This window comes from Fusarium tjaetaba (genome assembly GCF_013396195.1).
Source record: "Fusarium tjaetaba strain NRRL 66243 chromosome Unknown NRRL66243_c0000090, whole genome shotgun sequence".
Lineage (NCBI taxonomy): Eukaryota > Fungi > Ascomycota > Sordariomycetes > Hypocreales > Nectriaceae > Fusarium > Fusarium tjaetaba.
Window position 1 is genome coordinate 131,974 of NW_023501286.1, and position 14,355 is coordinate 146,328.

At 48.2% G+C, this 14,355-nt stretch overlaps 5 protein-coding genes across 5 annotated transcripts; 3 read left to right on the forward strand and 2 right to left on the reverse strand.

The window, feature by feature from the left end:
* On the forward strand, positions 1–393 carry FTJAE_4722 (RIC1; the record flags this gene model as incomplete). Its single annotated transcript, XM_037351156.1, has 3 exons — positions 1–46; positions 104–145; positions 194–393. The coding sequence occupies 3 exons, from the start codon at positions 1–3 to the stop codon at positions 391–393; spliced, it is 288 nt and encodes a 95-aa protein (XP_037208195.1).
* A 1,998-nt stretch (positions 394–2,391) lies between these two features.
* On the forward strand, positions 2,392–3,903 carry FTJAE_4723 (uncharacterized protein; the record flags this gene model as incomplete). Its single annotated transcript, XM_037351157.1, has 1 exon — positions 2,392–3,903. The coding sequence occupies one exon, from the start codon at positions 2,392–2,394 to the stop codon at positions 3,901–3,903; it is 1,512 nt and encodes a 503-aa protein (XP_037208196.1).
* A 903-nt stretch (positions 3,904–4,806) lies between these two features.
* On the reverse strand, positions 4,807–7,900 carry FTJAE_4724 (CMGC CDK CRK7 kinase; the record flags this gene model as incomplete). The annotated part of the gene is made up of 4 exons (XM_037351158.1): positions 4,807–5,050; positions 5,105–6,769; positions 6,821–7,412; positions 7,474–7,900. 4 exons carry the CDS (start codon positions 7,898–7,900, stop codon positions 4,807–4,809), a joined length of 2,928 nt encoding a protein of 975 aa, XP_037208197.1.
* A 2,945-nt stretch (positions 7,901–10,845) lies between these two features.
* Positions 10,846–12,424, forward strand: FTJAE_4725 (embryogenesis abundant; the record flags this gene model as incomplete). Its single annotated transcript, XM_037351159.1, has 6 exons — positions 10,846–11,397; positions 11,567–11,714; positions 11,769–11,883; positions 11,928–12,042; positions 12,102–12,230; positions 12,281–12,424. 6 exons carry the CDS (start codon positions 10,846–10,848, stop codon positions 12,422–12,424), a joined length of 1,203 nt encoding a protein of 400 aa, XP_037208198.1.
* Positions 12,425–12,767: 343 nt separating this feature from the next.
* Positions 12,768–13,411, reverse strand: FTJAE_4726 (60S ribosomal protein subunit assembly export LOC1; the record flags this gene model as incomplete). Its single annotated transcript, XM_037351160.1, has 2 exons — positions 12,768–13,055; positions 13,112–13,411. The coding sequence occupies 2 exons, from the start codon at positions 13,409–13,411 to the stop codon at positions 12,768–12,770; spliced, it is 588 nt and encodes a 195-aa protein (XP_037208199.1).
* Between the last annotated feature and the right edge of the window lie 944 nt (positions 13,412–14,355).

Here is a 14,355-nt window from a genome sequence, read left to right on the forward strand (position 1 = left end):
ATGGGTGCTATTTCTGCCGTCTTCCTGATCCTTATTACAATTTTCTGTCAGTCGCAGACTCCGCCTGGTCGTGTAATGCAGAGTTGAACTAATGTGGTCGCAGTCCCTCCCATTGGCGTATGGGCCGTTGCAGGATGTGGAATGGGTATGCAACATCTCTCTATCTGGCTGCACTCAATGCTAACCTTCTCAGATCTGTTCATCAACATCTGCTTAACCCTTCTTGGCTTCATTCCAGGTCATATCCACGCCTTCTACCTTGAGTACATCTACTACGATCGACGAGAACAGGCGCGAGAGGGCCGTTTTGCGACAGGACCTGCGCCTGGCATTTACTCCGACAACGTGCAGACTGGAGGACAGGGCTATGGAACAATGGGGCGCGCAGCATAAAATGATAGACGTTGGTGGTAATTGACTCTAGTTTTGGGCTGTATATTCCAACCCAGGCGAAGCTGTTTGCATCAACTAGGTGTTGCATATTCGCCGACCTCGGTTTGGAGGAAGGTGTGCAAAGAGCTAATGCCCAACCTTTGGATTACAGAGGCCAACTACCTAGGTACTAAGGTAGTCTGGTGTAAGAACGGCGACGCAGGATCAACATGATATTGTTACACTAGTGTCGAAGGACATGTAGTACATGCTAGCGAGTGTTGAATTCAAGTTAGATTTCGATACTAGTTCATGCTGGTGAGGGAAGGGGTTGAAAATCCAATTATAGTGAGAGGATAACACAACGTCTGCATGTATCCGTATTGTTGAATATTCCTGCATGTAAAATCAAATAACATTAGGAACGTACTGGGAACTAGATGTACAAAGTTTGCTGCGTAATGACTTGGAGGTGTGAGTTGTCCGCCTTGGCTATCCCGGTATGTGCATTGATATGTGCCTATTGTCCAAAGTAAAACTACGAGTGTACCCTAATACATATGTCGTGCTAATGTATTTGGTAGTTGACAGGAATGGTTTCAAATATACCACACACCGACAAACCATTTAATGGGAAGATCTTAGTTCGTAGGTTTATCATCTGTTCGTCTCGCCAAAGTTGAAAACCCCAGTTTCCGACAGGCTGGACATTCGTGAGCAATGAATGTTCATATGGAGGTAGTTCAGGGTAAGTACCTAGGGATATGTTGCCGAGAGCTTTATTGCAGAGGCGTGGATGGAAGCCAATGAAAGACAATGCGGGGATGTTGTCTGAGACGAGCTCGATCCTTCAACTGAGTGCCTAATTATCGACAGCCACGACACTCTTGCATAAGGGCCACATTTGAGTTGTCCCGATTGGTTTCGCTACTTCCTATCAGCCTCAAGAATCAATATCAATGGACCTGGAGGGAAAAGCAACGAAACGCACCTATGTGAGAGAAAATAACCTCTTTGCCCCTCTTTCTTTCCTTTATTCTCAAAGACACCTTTACTCTTGCAGCTTGCGGTCTCAGATACAGTGTTATGAAGTAAGTGGAGGTAGGTACGGATACCTAGCTTCAAGTTCAAGGCCTGCCTGAGTGTACCTTACAGCCAGCATCCTCTGCAACATTGGAGGTACCAACTGAATAGGCTCTCAACCTGACTCATTGCCTCTCCTCTCCTCCTCCTGCGATCTCATCATCTATCAACTCGCATCTCACATTTCCACCAAGAACAAACTAAAACCCTTGTCTTACCGACTACGCCGTATTTGTAGCCGAAGAGTGCCGTACTGTTCTTTTTGCTACTGTCACATCTCCTGCATCCATCGACCCACTGCACCGAGTCTTGCATCAACGGCTTGATCCTCAGCCAAGACAGAATTAATAAACCAGAATCCATGGTTTTACGTTTCGGCGCCTTGCTGGTTTCCATCACTCACTAAGGTAGGTAGGTATTCATTGTTCTAGCTGGCCAATCCACACAGCCTCTGGGTCGATGAATTGTTCGGAGCATACCTATCGTTCCTAACATCCATCAGGTACCTCGCTACATATTACCTGCCTAGGAGCTAGCCCAAAGTACATACTAAGCTTCTTTACCGCTGCCTTTGCAGCTAATCCCCGGGACACCTTGCATAGGTATCCTAGACCGACTGTTGACCACGACAATCATCATCATCCCAACATCTTCCCCATTCCAGCGTTCGCTTGCCACCCTCGAGTGTACACGTCTGTACAGATACTAGCTACAAGGCCATATGCAAAGCTCAAGTATACTACGCTATCGCCCTGCCGCTTCGGAGCATCCAATGCCCGCCCTAATTGGCGTACACCTGGGGTGACATTTGCGTTTGACCCGAATCAACACCTCGCTCTATCACCTCCAGATCCCATAGTTGTATACAAAAACAAGCACAGCACACACACCACACTCATACTATATACATACGGAGTCAGGTCCCAATTCACCATCATGCAACCTCCTCCAGAGGATGTCCTCCAGCCGCCCCAAATCCATCAACACAAATCATCTCGACACCACGCCTCTACGTCAACCTCATCAACACCGGCTCTCAGCAAACAACGTCCACATTCTCTTCAATTCTCCTTCCCACCCTTGTTCCAGACGAACGCCTCATCGACGAGCCTGGTGCCCTCAACTGCTGAGGGAAAACCCATCCCCGTTGACAATTCAACTGCTGAGCATCGAACGTCGGCTCTTCGAGAGTTGAATACCAATTTCCCCACTCGCCATCGATACGCACAGTCTACTGGTGCCCAGAGCAGTACCTATTCGCAGCCTGTGATTGTGCGAAGCTACTACGCTCCTGTACCAGCGCAGCCCGCGGACAGAGGAGTCATCGTTGTCAACGGTCGAGGGCACCGCTCAGCACTCTCAGAGAGTAGCGGTCCTTCAGCTTTCGTACGACGAGTGCTGCCTTTCGGTACGGGTTCTGCCTCGGTCCGGAATGGAATTATGGGTACAATGGCGAGAAATCGAACAAAGAAACGACTCGAGAATGAACCAGAGGAGCCAAAACTCCCATCCGTCGAAGCCTTCCGCTTCAAGAGCTTTATGGCCAATCTAGAAGACCAGAGCGGCGGTACTGATATAAATGCTGATCTGGATCGTATTGCAGAGATCTGTGCTAAATCACGATACTCTCTCAGCAACCAGTATGAAGTTCATTATGCTCCCCATGGCTCAGGTTCGTCGTTTATGGCTCCAGCTATTGAGAGCCAGGAGGTTCATGGACCCACCCTTCAAGCGGTGTCATCCGATGATGAGAGAAATATCAAACAATCTAGAAAACGGCCGATGGGTGTGAGGAGGAACAGCAGAGCCATGGGAACATTGGAGACCATAATGTCATCGAGCAGATCATCGGATGAGGATAAATCAAAGAAGAAGTCCGCTGCAGAGATTGCCGAGGACGTTCGCGGCAGAGCCGCACAAAAAGGGTCCAGCAAACTCGGATCATCGGTCTCGTCTGAAGGAGGAGCCAGCGAGAACGTGTTCCTGGAAGAGGAGGATGTAAGACAACGGTCACCTCGCCAAAAACGGTCAGGTTCATTGGCCCTTATTGATGGTAATCGATTGAGCATGCACCTCCATGATTTGGATTCGAGTCGACCCACGGCTGCCGGTCTTGTCAGTGAGCCTGCCTTACCTCAAACATCAAGCAGCCAACTCGAAATCCGAACAGCACCTGAGGTAACAAACAAAGAACATCTCCCTGGTTTACCAAAGAAGGGCCTCGCAGCCACAGAAGGACTTGACCAGCCAGTTGTCCATGGCTCTATATCTGCAATCGAGACATCTAATCAGAGGAGCAATTTGATGTCCACGCTTAGTGGTTGGATGACTTGGCGTTCGTCTGATACTTTGCCAACGACTAAGGGCCGGGCGGAGGTTAGTCTACGTGAGCTTCTGAAAACTCGAGATATCAAAGGAAAAGGTGTCGAGGCGACGGCGTATCAGTAAAGAAAAAGACGAAGCTCAAACAAGAGGAACACAGCACTCTTGTTCAAAGACATACCCGCATACTTTAAAAGGGCAGTTGGGTTGGGTAATCACCCAGAATTCAACGTCCAGCAATGATGTAACGAATTACTCACGATTTTACGAAGCCAATAATGATATGATTATGGATGGGACAGATACAGAGAAGTCAAAAGTATGAGATCATCTGGTTTTCTCAGATCGAGCTGCTTATCGAAACTCCAAAAACGGGTCGGCAACAGCAGCAAGTAACATTTGTATGATAGGACTTCTTCAACGACAACCCAAGACAATAGGTAACCTGCAATATCTTTGACTGGAGTCCCAGGACTCACCGCATATAAATAGACGTCAATGATGCACTTAGCTGGCGGCGACTGTCTTCCTGAGGATGGCTTAATACATATCAACGGGCTTTCGCTGTCTAATTTTCGCCCCTTGTCTTTGATTCACTGTCTTGGTCATTTCTATATAGCAACAATACTTTGCCATGCCTTCGTCAAAAAGAAAAAATCTGTCCCCGCTCTATGAACACTGCAGCGCCAATAGGCAGGATGCAAAAAAGGAGACCATGAAGCCGGCAGAACAAATAAAAACCCGTGCCCGCGCCCATGCATTATCAATGCTTCAGGTTCCAACATGAGAGGTTATGAAGCCACCGAGACTCAAAAGAAACGAAGGATGATAAATTAAAACAAAAACGCCAGTCCGCTGATTTGGTCCCCTTGGCCTATGGGGAAACGCCCAGCAAGAGAACGAGGACGGGGAATGTCAGATTGCCTAGAAGACTTCTGCAGATTGGGTAATGCCGTCTGGGTTCGAAAGTACCAAATGCGTAGCCGAGGAGTGATCGTTTCGAGTGTATAAATCAAGGTATCATGAATATTACGGCTCAGCGGTCGAATTCGGTGGTGCGACTGCCGACGTGGGCTTGTTTCCACCATTCTTATCAACCTGCAACCGCTTTGTTTCGCGCTGGTCGGTCCCTTCGTTAAAGCGCTTCTTGTCTTTCTCTTTGTCCCGCCCGGCAGTCTCTTTAGCCAGCTTTCTGGCTTCTCTCTCGCGTCGATCGTTCTCTTTTCTCAGGGCTTTAGACTCGAATTCATGCCAGTCATTATGTGTTGCGAGTCTACGGATAGGTTAGTTGGTGATGCTTATCATAATGCAAGCTTGATCAACTTACTCTGTAGCCTGGCGGGCTACTGGTGCTTCTTCCGTAAAGTATGCGTGTTGGAGTACCTGTGCAGCGCTGGGCCGTTTTGCAGGGTCGTAATGGAACATGGCGGAGAGCAGGTCGAAGGCGGCTGGTGACATTTTATCACGGTACTTCTCTGCAAAGACATTCCTTCTCTTCACAGTTGGGCGCAAAAGTTCAAACCAAGCCATATCAATGAGATTGGGCCAGTCTTTCAAGTTCGGCGTGCCCATCACGTTGTAGATCTTTTCCAGTTGGCTAAGCTCGGTCCCGTCCCCTGGGAAGATGGCATTTCGATCAAAAATCTCAACCATGACGCATGCTGCACTCCATACATCAACAGCAGCAGTGTACTTAGTCTCGCCAAGTAATAGCTCTGGCGAGCGATACCAGATGGTGATGACTCGATTGGTGTAGTCCAGCTGGTGACGCTTGGCGTAGAATCGGGCGAGGCCAAAATCAGCAATCTTGAGGACTCCTTCGTTACTGACGAGGATATTTGCAGCCTTTATATCGCGATGGAGTACCCCTCGCGTATGGAGATAATCCAAGCCCTCGAACATCTGTTTGGCGAGGTCTTTCTTTTGAGCCGTCTCCAGTTTGAATGTAGGGTGATTCAGTAGTCCCGTGAGGTCATGCGACAGGTATTCGAACACCATGAAACAATCATTTTTTTCGACCATGACCTCCTGAAGATTGACGATATTGACATGTCTGAGAGACTGGAGAAGCTTGATTTCTCGGATAGCTGTGACGGGAAACCCATCACGCTCGCCTTCCATTCGAATTCGTTTGAGGGCGACCATCCCCTTTGTGTAAACATTCAGGCCCTTGAAAACTTTGCCATAGGTACCAGAGCCAACGACTGATTCGTTTCCGGGTTTTCTGAAGAAGACAGATTCCGAGTCCACCAGATCAGCTGGTAGAGTCGGTCTTGGCTTCGGTCGCTTCATGACCTTCATCACCTTACGCATACGGGGCGCAACTCTAGGGCCTTCGGGAGGATGGCGACGCTCATGGCGTGGCCGAGAGGAAGCTGGCTCTGTCGGTGCACTCCGGGGAGGTTCGCGCTCTTGATCTCGGGCTCGATCTCTCTCTCGATTCTCAGGCTGAGGTTCTCGCCGAGGAGCAGCATTCAACTTTTGTGATATCTCAGGCTTCGGGGCAGTGACCACTGGCTTTGATGAAGGTTTAAAGGCAAAACTGAACTTGCTACCAGATGACCCTCCTGGACCAGATGGGGGTGGTCTGTTGGGGGTAGTCAATGAGTTTGCTCTGTCTTGAACACTCTGGCTGGTGTCTTCGCCCAATTCATCGTGAGACTGGAATACTTCTTCCTGAACATCCATAGGCTCAGGGCCTGTATTTCCGTGGTCGTCCACATTGCTGAAGCGTTCATTGCCCAAATCGTCGTGGTGTCCTCTTGAAGGAAGGCCTGAGTTCCAATGAGAATTCTTGAAGCCACCTCTCCCACGACCTCGAAAACCGCCACCTCTGTAGCCACCGCGGTAGCTCCCCCCCTGAGGGTACTGCTGCATCGGGCCTGTCGGAGCGGCGTATGGCGGTGACCGTGTAGTATTGGAATGATAATGGCTAGAAGGGCCACTTGGGGGACCGTAACTACTCCCCTGAGGATGCTGAGGTGGGTAGGGCCTAGAATGGCGTCAACAATCGATCAAATTTGTGCTTGTTGCTAGGGTCTACTTACTGGTGACCATTCCATCCACCACGCGATGATGCGTAGGGTGATCGAGAAGGCGAGTTATGGTACGAAACGTGTTGGGGTGATGGGGAATACGGATCATTACTGATATGTGATTTTTGGTGATACTTCGGGTTATAGCCTCCACGAAGATTGTTTCTGGAGGCCATATCTTCGTCAATATCGGACCTCGAAGAGTGACGCCAGCCGGGCGACCCTTCTCGAGATCTCCGTCCCCTACTTGCTTGAGGTGATCGCGGTGGAAGCTGTCGCCTTGAGGAAGTCCGCCCAAGACCCGACGCCCGTTGATCCTCGCGAGATGATGCACGAGCTCGTCGGGATGAAGCCAAGTGGTGCTCTGAGGTAAGCGATCGGCTTCGTGACCGTGGCAGAGGTCGGTCCAATTGGGACTGAGTCTCTCGGTCTGCACGTCGCGAACCCGAGTCCGACTTTGCTGGAGATCTAGGCCGTGAACGTGTGGGGGATTTAGGAGATCGTGCTTGTTGGCGAGGCGATGGTTTCCGTCGGTCGCGTGAGGAGTGTCTGGCGTGCTTCCTAGATGGAGACTCCAGGCTGATGTCCCTTGTCCTTGGCCTGGGGCTCCTGTTTCTTCTGGATCTCTTTCGATTGGAAATGGTCAAAGAAGGGCTCCGACTTCGATGTCGTTTGGCTGCCGAGGGCGATGCCCTGCTGATATAGTCGTGGCCTGGGCTTCGGCTCTGGCTTCGCCGTGGAGGCTTCTCCTCGATTTCGCGACGGCGTTCTCGATAACGCGGAATAAGATCTTCAACTTCTGGTACTCGACGTGATGCTTCGGGCGTTAGACGAGAGGCGCGATCACGACTACGATCGTGTGAATGGCGACGACGGCGAGATGAATGAGGTTCTGGTCTTGTGAGTGGGCGGTTGCGGCGTGCGTCGGAATCGTGGCCAGAATCGCGAATTTGACGGGGAGACCTTGATCTCTGTGAGGGTTTCATTCCTCGCTCATGTCGAGCCCCTTCTCCTTGGTCATTAAGTTCTCGCTCGTCTCTCATGGCAGCATGTCGACGTCGACGTGGAGGTTTGGATGCGGTCTCCATGAGTGCACCTGGGCGGCGTCGAGTTTTCAGTGGTTACTTAGGGGCCGCACCTTAACCGGTGGGAATGACCAGGTACCTACCTTCTTCAGCCTTGACGTCGGTGACCCGCTAACAATCAGTGGCCCCCGATGGTCGCGGGGAATTTAACATGTAGGCTTTTTGGCCCAATGCAGGTCGGGGAATTTTTTGTCATCTGCAGAATCAGCGCGATTGACGCCAAAAAAAGAAGAGACGAAAAAGAAAAGGGGAAAGAAAGGGGAAAGAAAAAGGAATAAAGAGGCCAAGGATTAGGGTAATGTAAGTTTTGCGCGGGAGTTGCCTTGTCAGGATTTGTTGATAGTTCAAGCTTGCCCCGAGTAAACTCATGTCCTAAAGCACCAGAAGCTGGTGATAGGCGCAGAAATGATCGAAAGGGGCAGATATCTCAAGCTCTTAACGAGCTAGATGAATTTCCAGGATACATGCACTTGCACGCTCTTCCAGCTCTCTAGGCGTCATTCTTTTGCCCATGCACTGGCTATAGTGCAGCTTCCGTCCAGAGATCTTTGCAAATATCAAGCGCCTTGGTGTTAGCTGTTGATGGTTGGATCGCTTGGGTTAACCCCCAATGGTTCCACCAGGTGAGAGACAGCATGATCTCATCGTATCGCTGCTCTCAAAAGAGCAAAAGAACTATATACGAATCCATGTGGATAATTTACGACGGTCCAAATAATGACTGTGACTTCCTCTTAACACGTCAATGCTCATCCAGCTTAGCCATCCGGGACTTCGAGCATGAAGACACCCCATGGCGACGCAAAATCCACCCGCTGCGTCTGAAATAGTGATTCATGGCCTCGAACACGAACAAGAGCCAATGAGTCTGCCAAATTCTGATAACAGAGTCATGTTGCCATAGATTATCGGCCCTTATCAGACGACTCAATTCGGAGGTCATCCAAGACCATATTAACACTTTTTGCTGCTGTCATGGTAAATCAGGATTGAATCATGCGACGAATTATCCTTCAGCCAGTTAAGTGATGCCCAAATCAATGCGTAACATTGGTTGGTTGCAAGGCAGAGGTTCCCTATGCCCGCAGCAATGAGGGACCAATGTCAAGGAGAACCAAGTGTTAAAAGGCTTCAGCGTACGAAGCAGATCGCAATAAGACCATGCAGGAGAATGAGAAACTGGTGCAAGATGGACAAGGCAGTGATAATCTCAACCTGCATCCATCTTAGCAGACCAAACTGAAGTAGGAGTGGGCTTTCCGGGGCTTCGGTTTTATGAATGAAGTTCCAGTACATGTGGAGATTCTCGGATGCGTCTGAGTAAGTTGCATATAGTTTCTGGTTCATCAAAACAAGGCGTATGGAATAGTGACGAGGTTCAAGGGTGTGCTTATGATGGTTCGGGTGGTCGGAAGGGGATGGGAGCACTATACAGTGCGCTCGGTCGATAGACGGTTCATTTCATCTCGTGGTCAGTCTGGCCAAATGGAAATTGCAAGCCATTTTGAGACTATCGTCCAGGTGTTGCCCATTATCACAGTATCAGAACAGCAGCCATTTGGTCATCATCTGGCGATTGTGACTGGGTGTAGGTTGTTGGTTGAATCCTTGTTGTGGGAATTCCAGAGTGCCTGGAAGAGCAAGCGTCTTGGTCACGTGAAAACACAGATGCACGTGGCCTTCTCTTTATCACAACCTGGAAGCTGGAACCACCACCAAACGGATGGTGGGTTGGAGAATATCAAGGATACGTCTTGGAGAAAATTGTTATTGCATTTAGATGTCTGGACATAGGTTGCCTCTAATTGCAACGGAACTGGTGAAAAGATCATATACTGTAGGTAAGTAGGCAGTTATAGTATATTTCACAGTACGTATCAGTACATACTTGGGAAGAGATTGAGCTTTGTTTCTTTCAATGTAACCCTGTTTCGAGGCTCTCATCAACCTTTACATTGGTTCATCACATATACCTCAATACCATCATATATCATATATTACCCGTACTACGGATAATCACTGTCAGCTATGCCCTGAGCTGCGCGAATTAGGTATATTCTAGGAGGCTCGTTCCGAGATCTATCTCACCGAGTGGCGAGAAGTTATAGCAATCAAATCAATTAGTTGATCTTTAGGAGGCTCGTTGCTCACCAGGTAACTACCTATAGGTACCTAGTACTCCGTGTTCCTTATAAAATTGCCTAAAATCGTGCCTCGGTTCTTTGCCCATTGTGACCCCACTTGCCGAGCGCCAGGTAAGAAGTTAAAATGCAAGTCTCAGATGGAGGAGAGCAACGCTAGGGGAGGAAATAAAACTCAGGACCTAAAGCCTAACTGATAAAAAGATTTAGGTAATTTAGTATAAATTTAGGATAAGTTTAGGATACCTTTGTAGAGTTTATTTTATTACCCTAAACTTAGGTCTTATGTTTTCTTGCTCCTAAAGGCAACGCTACATAATAAGACCTATATTGTATAAGTCTTCAACAAAGACCCTTTCATACCCGGTCACCTAGAAGTGAGGCGGGAATTAGATCGATATTGTGATTTTCTTAAGTGAAATAGTAAAAGCACTTGTAGCACACCAGATACTTTAATCCTTTCCTTGGTGGAATCTCTGCTTGATAACCAAGAAAATCATCGAGTAAGTATGTACAACAGTAAATTATAGCAGCCAGAGCAGGTACAGATCTATCCTGGATGCCAGTGGTGGTTGTTTCGGCCACCGGAACGGGTGTATCCACCGTAGGCATGGAAGTCTTCCGTTTTGTCGTCCGGAGGATGGAGGGGCAATTTGCTGGTTGATAAATGCCAAAAATTTATTAATACGTCTCTACCCTCACCCCTTTCAGTTGTATCCGTCTTCGCTTGTGGTCGACTCTTCTCTTCTCTTCACGCGGTCTGAAACTGGTTCGCGCCCGTCGGTCACGGTCTGTACGGATCTCATCATGGAGTGGCTTGGACACGCAGAACTCAACTTCACTCATGCGCCTTCACCACGAAAGGTGCAAGAGAAAGATGGCAATGTCACCGATCTCTTATCCATCTGCGAAAAGGCAACACCGCCATGCCGGCTGAACCCACTGCTCTTCAATGGCCATCTGCAGACGATGTGGACAGCGACCAAACCTGCTGGACCAAAGATCTACTATAAGCGCAAGATTTTCGACGCTGACCACAAGATCTACCATGGAACGTTCGCCGTGGACTTTGCTGTTGAGCCTTTTGAGGCCCCTGAGGACCCTTCATTGTCTCGACGAACGGCTTACTTCACTCCAGAAGAGTTCGATCATGTCGGGTCAGACGACTGCAAGCCCATGCTTGTGGTTCTGCATGGTCTTTCAGGTGGTTCTCACGAGATCTACCTTCGACATACTATTGCGCCATTGATTGGCGAGGGCGGCTGGGAAGTCTGCGTGGTTAACTCGCGAGGTTGTGCGCGCAGCAAGATCACCAGTGGTGTCTTGTACAACGCCCGAGCGACATGGGATATTCGTCAGGTAAAGGATACTCGTGCCTCGAGGAAAACACCCCACTAACGTTCCTCCAAGACAATAAAGTGGTTACAGAAAACTTTCCCCAACCGACCTTTGTTCGGTCTAGGGTTCTCCCTCGGAGCGAACATGCTCACCAACTATATAAGTATTACTTCCCCGAATTTTGGCTCAGTCTAACACAAACTACTGTGGCGAGGAGGGTCCCAACTGTGTCCTCAAGGGAGCAGTTGTATGCAGCAACCCATTCAATCTAGACGTCTCCAGCAAGATCCTACAGAACAGCTACATCGGTAAAGAAGTTTATCTTCGAGTCATGGGTAGTGAGTCGATATATCCATACGTAGTTCATTAAAGCGCTTGCTGATATTATCAAGGTGCTCTGAAAGAACTCGCTGCCACACATAGAACCGAGTTGGAAAAGTACAGCAAAATCGATGTTGAGGCCGTTATGAACATCACGTATCTGTATGAGTTTGATCGCCTTATCCAGTAAGTCATTTCCCTCTACTTCGACTAAAAATTGACTTTGCCAGGTGTCCTTCTTGGGGGTATCCGACGGAGAGTGCATACTACCGCGATGCTTCATCAGTGGATTCCATACTTTCCATTGAGATTCCTTTTCTGGCTGTCCACTCAACTGATGATCCGGTAAGGACTCAGGTTTTCTGCTCTATTATAACTTCTCAATCATTTCTAACGGTCGCAAGATTGCCGTCAAGGAAGCTATTCCATATGAAGAATTCAAACAGAACCCCAACACTGTCCTTCTCACCTCTAGCCTGGGAGGACATCTGTGTTGGTTTGAAACCTCGGGCGGTCGGTGGTTTACAAAACCTGTAAGTTTTCGTTAGTTATAATCGCTAGACATCAAAATTAATCCTTATAGGTTACCAACTTCTTAAACCATCTTGCTTTCAAGGCCGATCTCAATGATCTCAGGCCTCTCGTTAACCCCAACAACAATGATCATTTAGCCGACGGACATGGCTATATCCCTATGCGACGTAAGCTAGTCATTGTGGAAGACTAAGTAGCAGATTTGCTCCCAAGAACTCTAAGAAGGCCCCCTTTGACGCAATTGATGGCCACAAGTAGATTAGCACAGTATAGACATTTATAGAAGCGCGTTTATATATAATAGATTTGACACAGAACGTTCAGAGCTATAAGCTGAAAATGAATTCTATCATTCCATCTAATTGAGGGGATCTGCATCCGAAGACAACCATGGTTCGAATTCAGTCTTGAGCTTTTGTACCGCTGAACCTCCAGAAACCACGAGAAATCATGGTGTGACTTCAGTATCTATCAAACTCCATGCGCCAAACAATGCAAAAACTCCGAAAACTTTTGCCATATTATCGGTCGAGGGCCTAGGCGAAAGATACTCGCTTCTTGCCCTTTGCTTTTGTCCCCTTGCTACCGCTCGTGGTGAACTCCTTGATATTGTCCTCTTCGTTACCTGTGCTCTTCCGCTTTCTTCTCTTTCGGAGAGAGTCTTTGGTATCCTCAAGTTTCGACTGCTTTTCTTGTTCTTTCTTCTCGGCCTCGGCCTTGCGCGCTTCGCGAATTTCTTCCATCTGACGCTGTTTGATCATCTTGGACTCGATCTGGCCATCCTTCTCCGCTTGGACAAGCGCCATGATAGTACTCATACTTTCCTAGAGGGATAGTAGGTTAGAATTGCGCAAGCATGTTCGATACCATAACTTCTTACCTGATCATCAGCAAAAACCTTGCCTTTCTTCTTCCCACGAGGTTTGATAACGCCTACGGGCGTGACAGTGTTGAGCTCGGGAATACCAAGCTGTAGGTCCGTATACTTCTTCTTCTTAGGGTTCTTGAACTTTTGCAGAAGCGCCTCGCGACCCTTGTCTTTGACCTGCTTGCTCAGCGTGGGGTCCTTTGACTTCTTGGACTTAGCAATGCCATCGGTGGCGGAGCGTTTGGAAGTTTTTGCAACACCAGGAGCAGCGGCGTGCTTGTTCTTGATGGTCTTTGTTCGTGTGACACCCATTGCGACAGTGGTGGAGGTGTGCGCTTGAGATTTATCCGCGGTACCTCAAGGTTCGAGTGTTTGTTCTAAGTCTTGGAATATTTTTTCCTGGAGCAATGTGATAAGAGGTCACGATAAGAAACTTTTGGGCTGTGAAGTGGGGCCGAGTGGGTGAGCCTAGCAGGGGCGATTGGTCTCGTCTCAGCTTCGATGAAACTCGACGGGAACTCATACAGTTAGTAAAAGATGCAGCAGTCATAAAAAGGATCTATTCTCCGTAGTCCGCGACCTCTTGTTACCTGCCTTACTTACACGCTAATCAGGAGAAGTCAGGTGATAGGAGATCTGAAAATACCTTACCCAATCAATGTCGGATAAGAGCATCCAGGTAACTGCTACGTGCTTTTGTCAATTATATTACAAGATTTCTATATTATTCGATGAATACAAGTGTAATAATACCTGTTGCAAAACTGTACTTGAAGGGCCTTGATGCCTGACCAGCCGGTGCTCTAGTCTCCTATCCAGGACAAGCGAATCAAGACTCATAGGAGATTCATGATGCCACCGACCTACAAGTCATGATCATCCCCTCGGCCGTGGGTAGGTTTTTCGCACAAACCCTGGTTTCTTTGATTTACCTCACCTATTCAGAGCCGAATGCCACTGTCAGTTCCAAGGGAATAAGCATAAAAGCTGATTTACCAAGATCTTTTGAAAACACTAATCAACCTCATAGTACTATTATGCCAAAAAGGAAACGGCTTTAACCTTGCATAACAGATCACATAATTAAGGCACGGGAGTTCGGTTCATCAGTGCCAGTCATGAGGAAACGACTGATGGGTGTCTTGGATGAAATTGAAAGACATATCGCCATTGTGTTACTCACTTGTGCATAATTATTGGTTTCGAAATTCTGATCCGGCTTGCGGGAAAGGTAATTTCACTATTCCACAAATTTT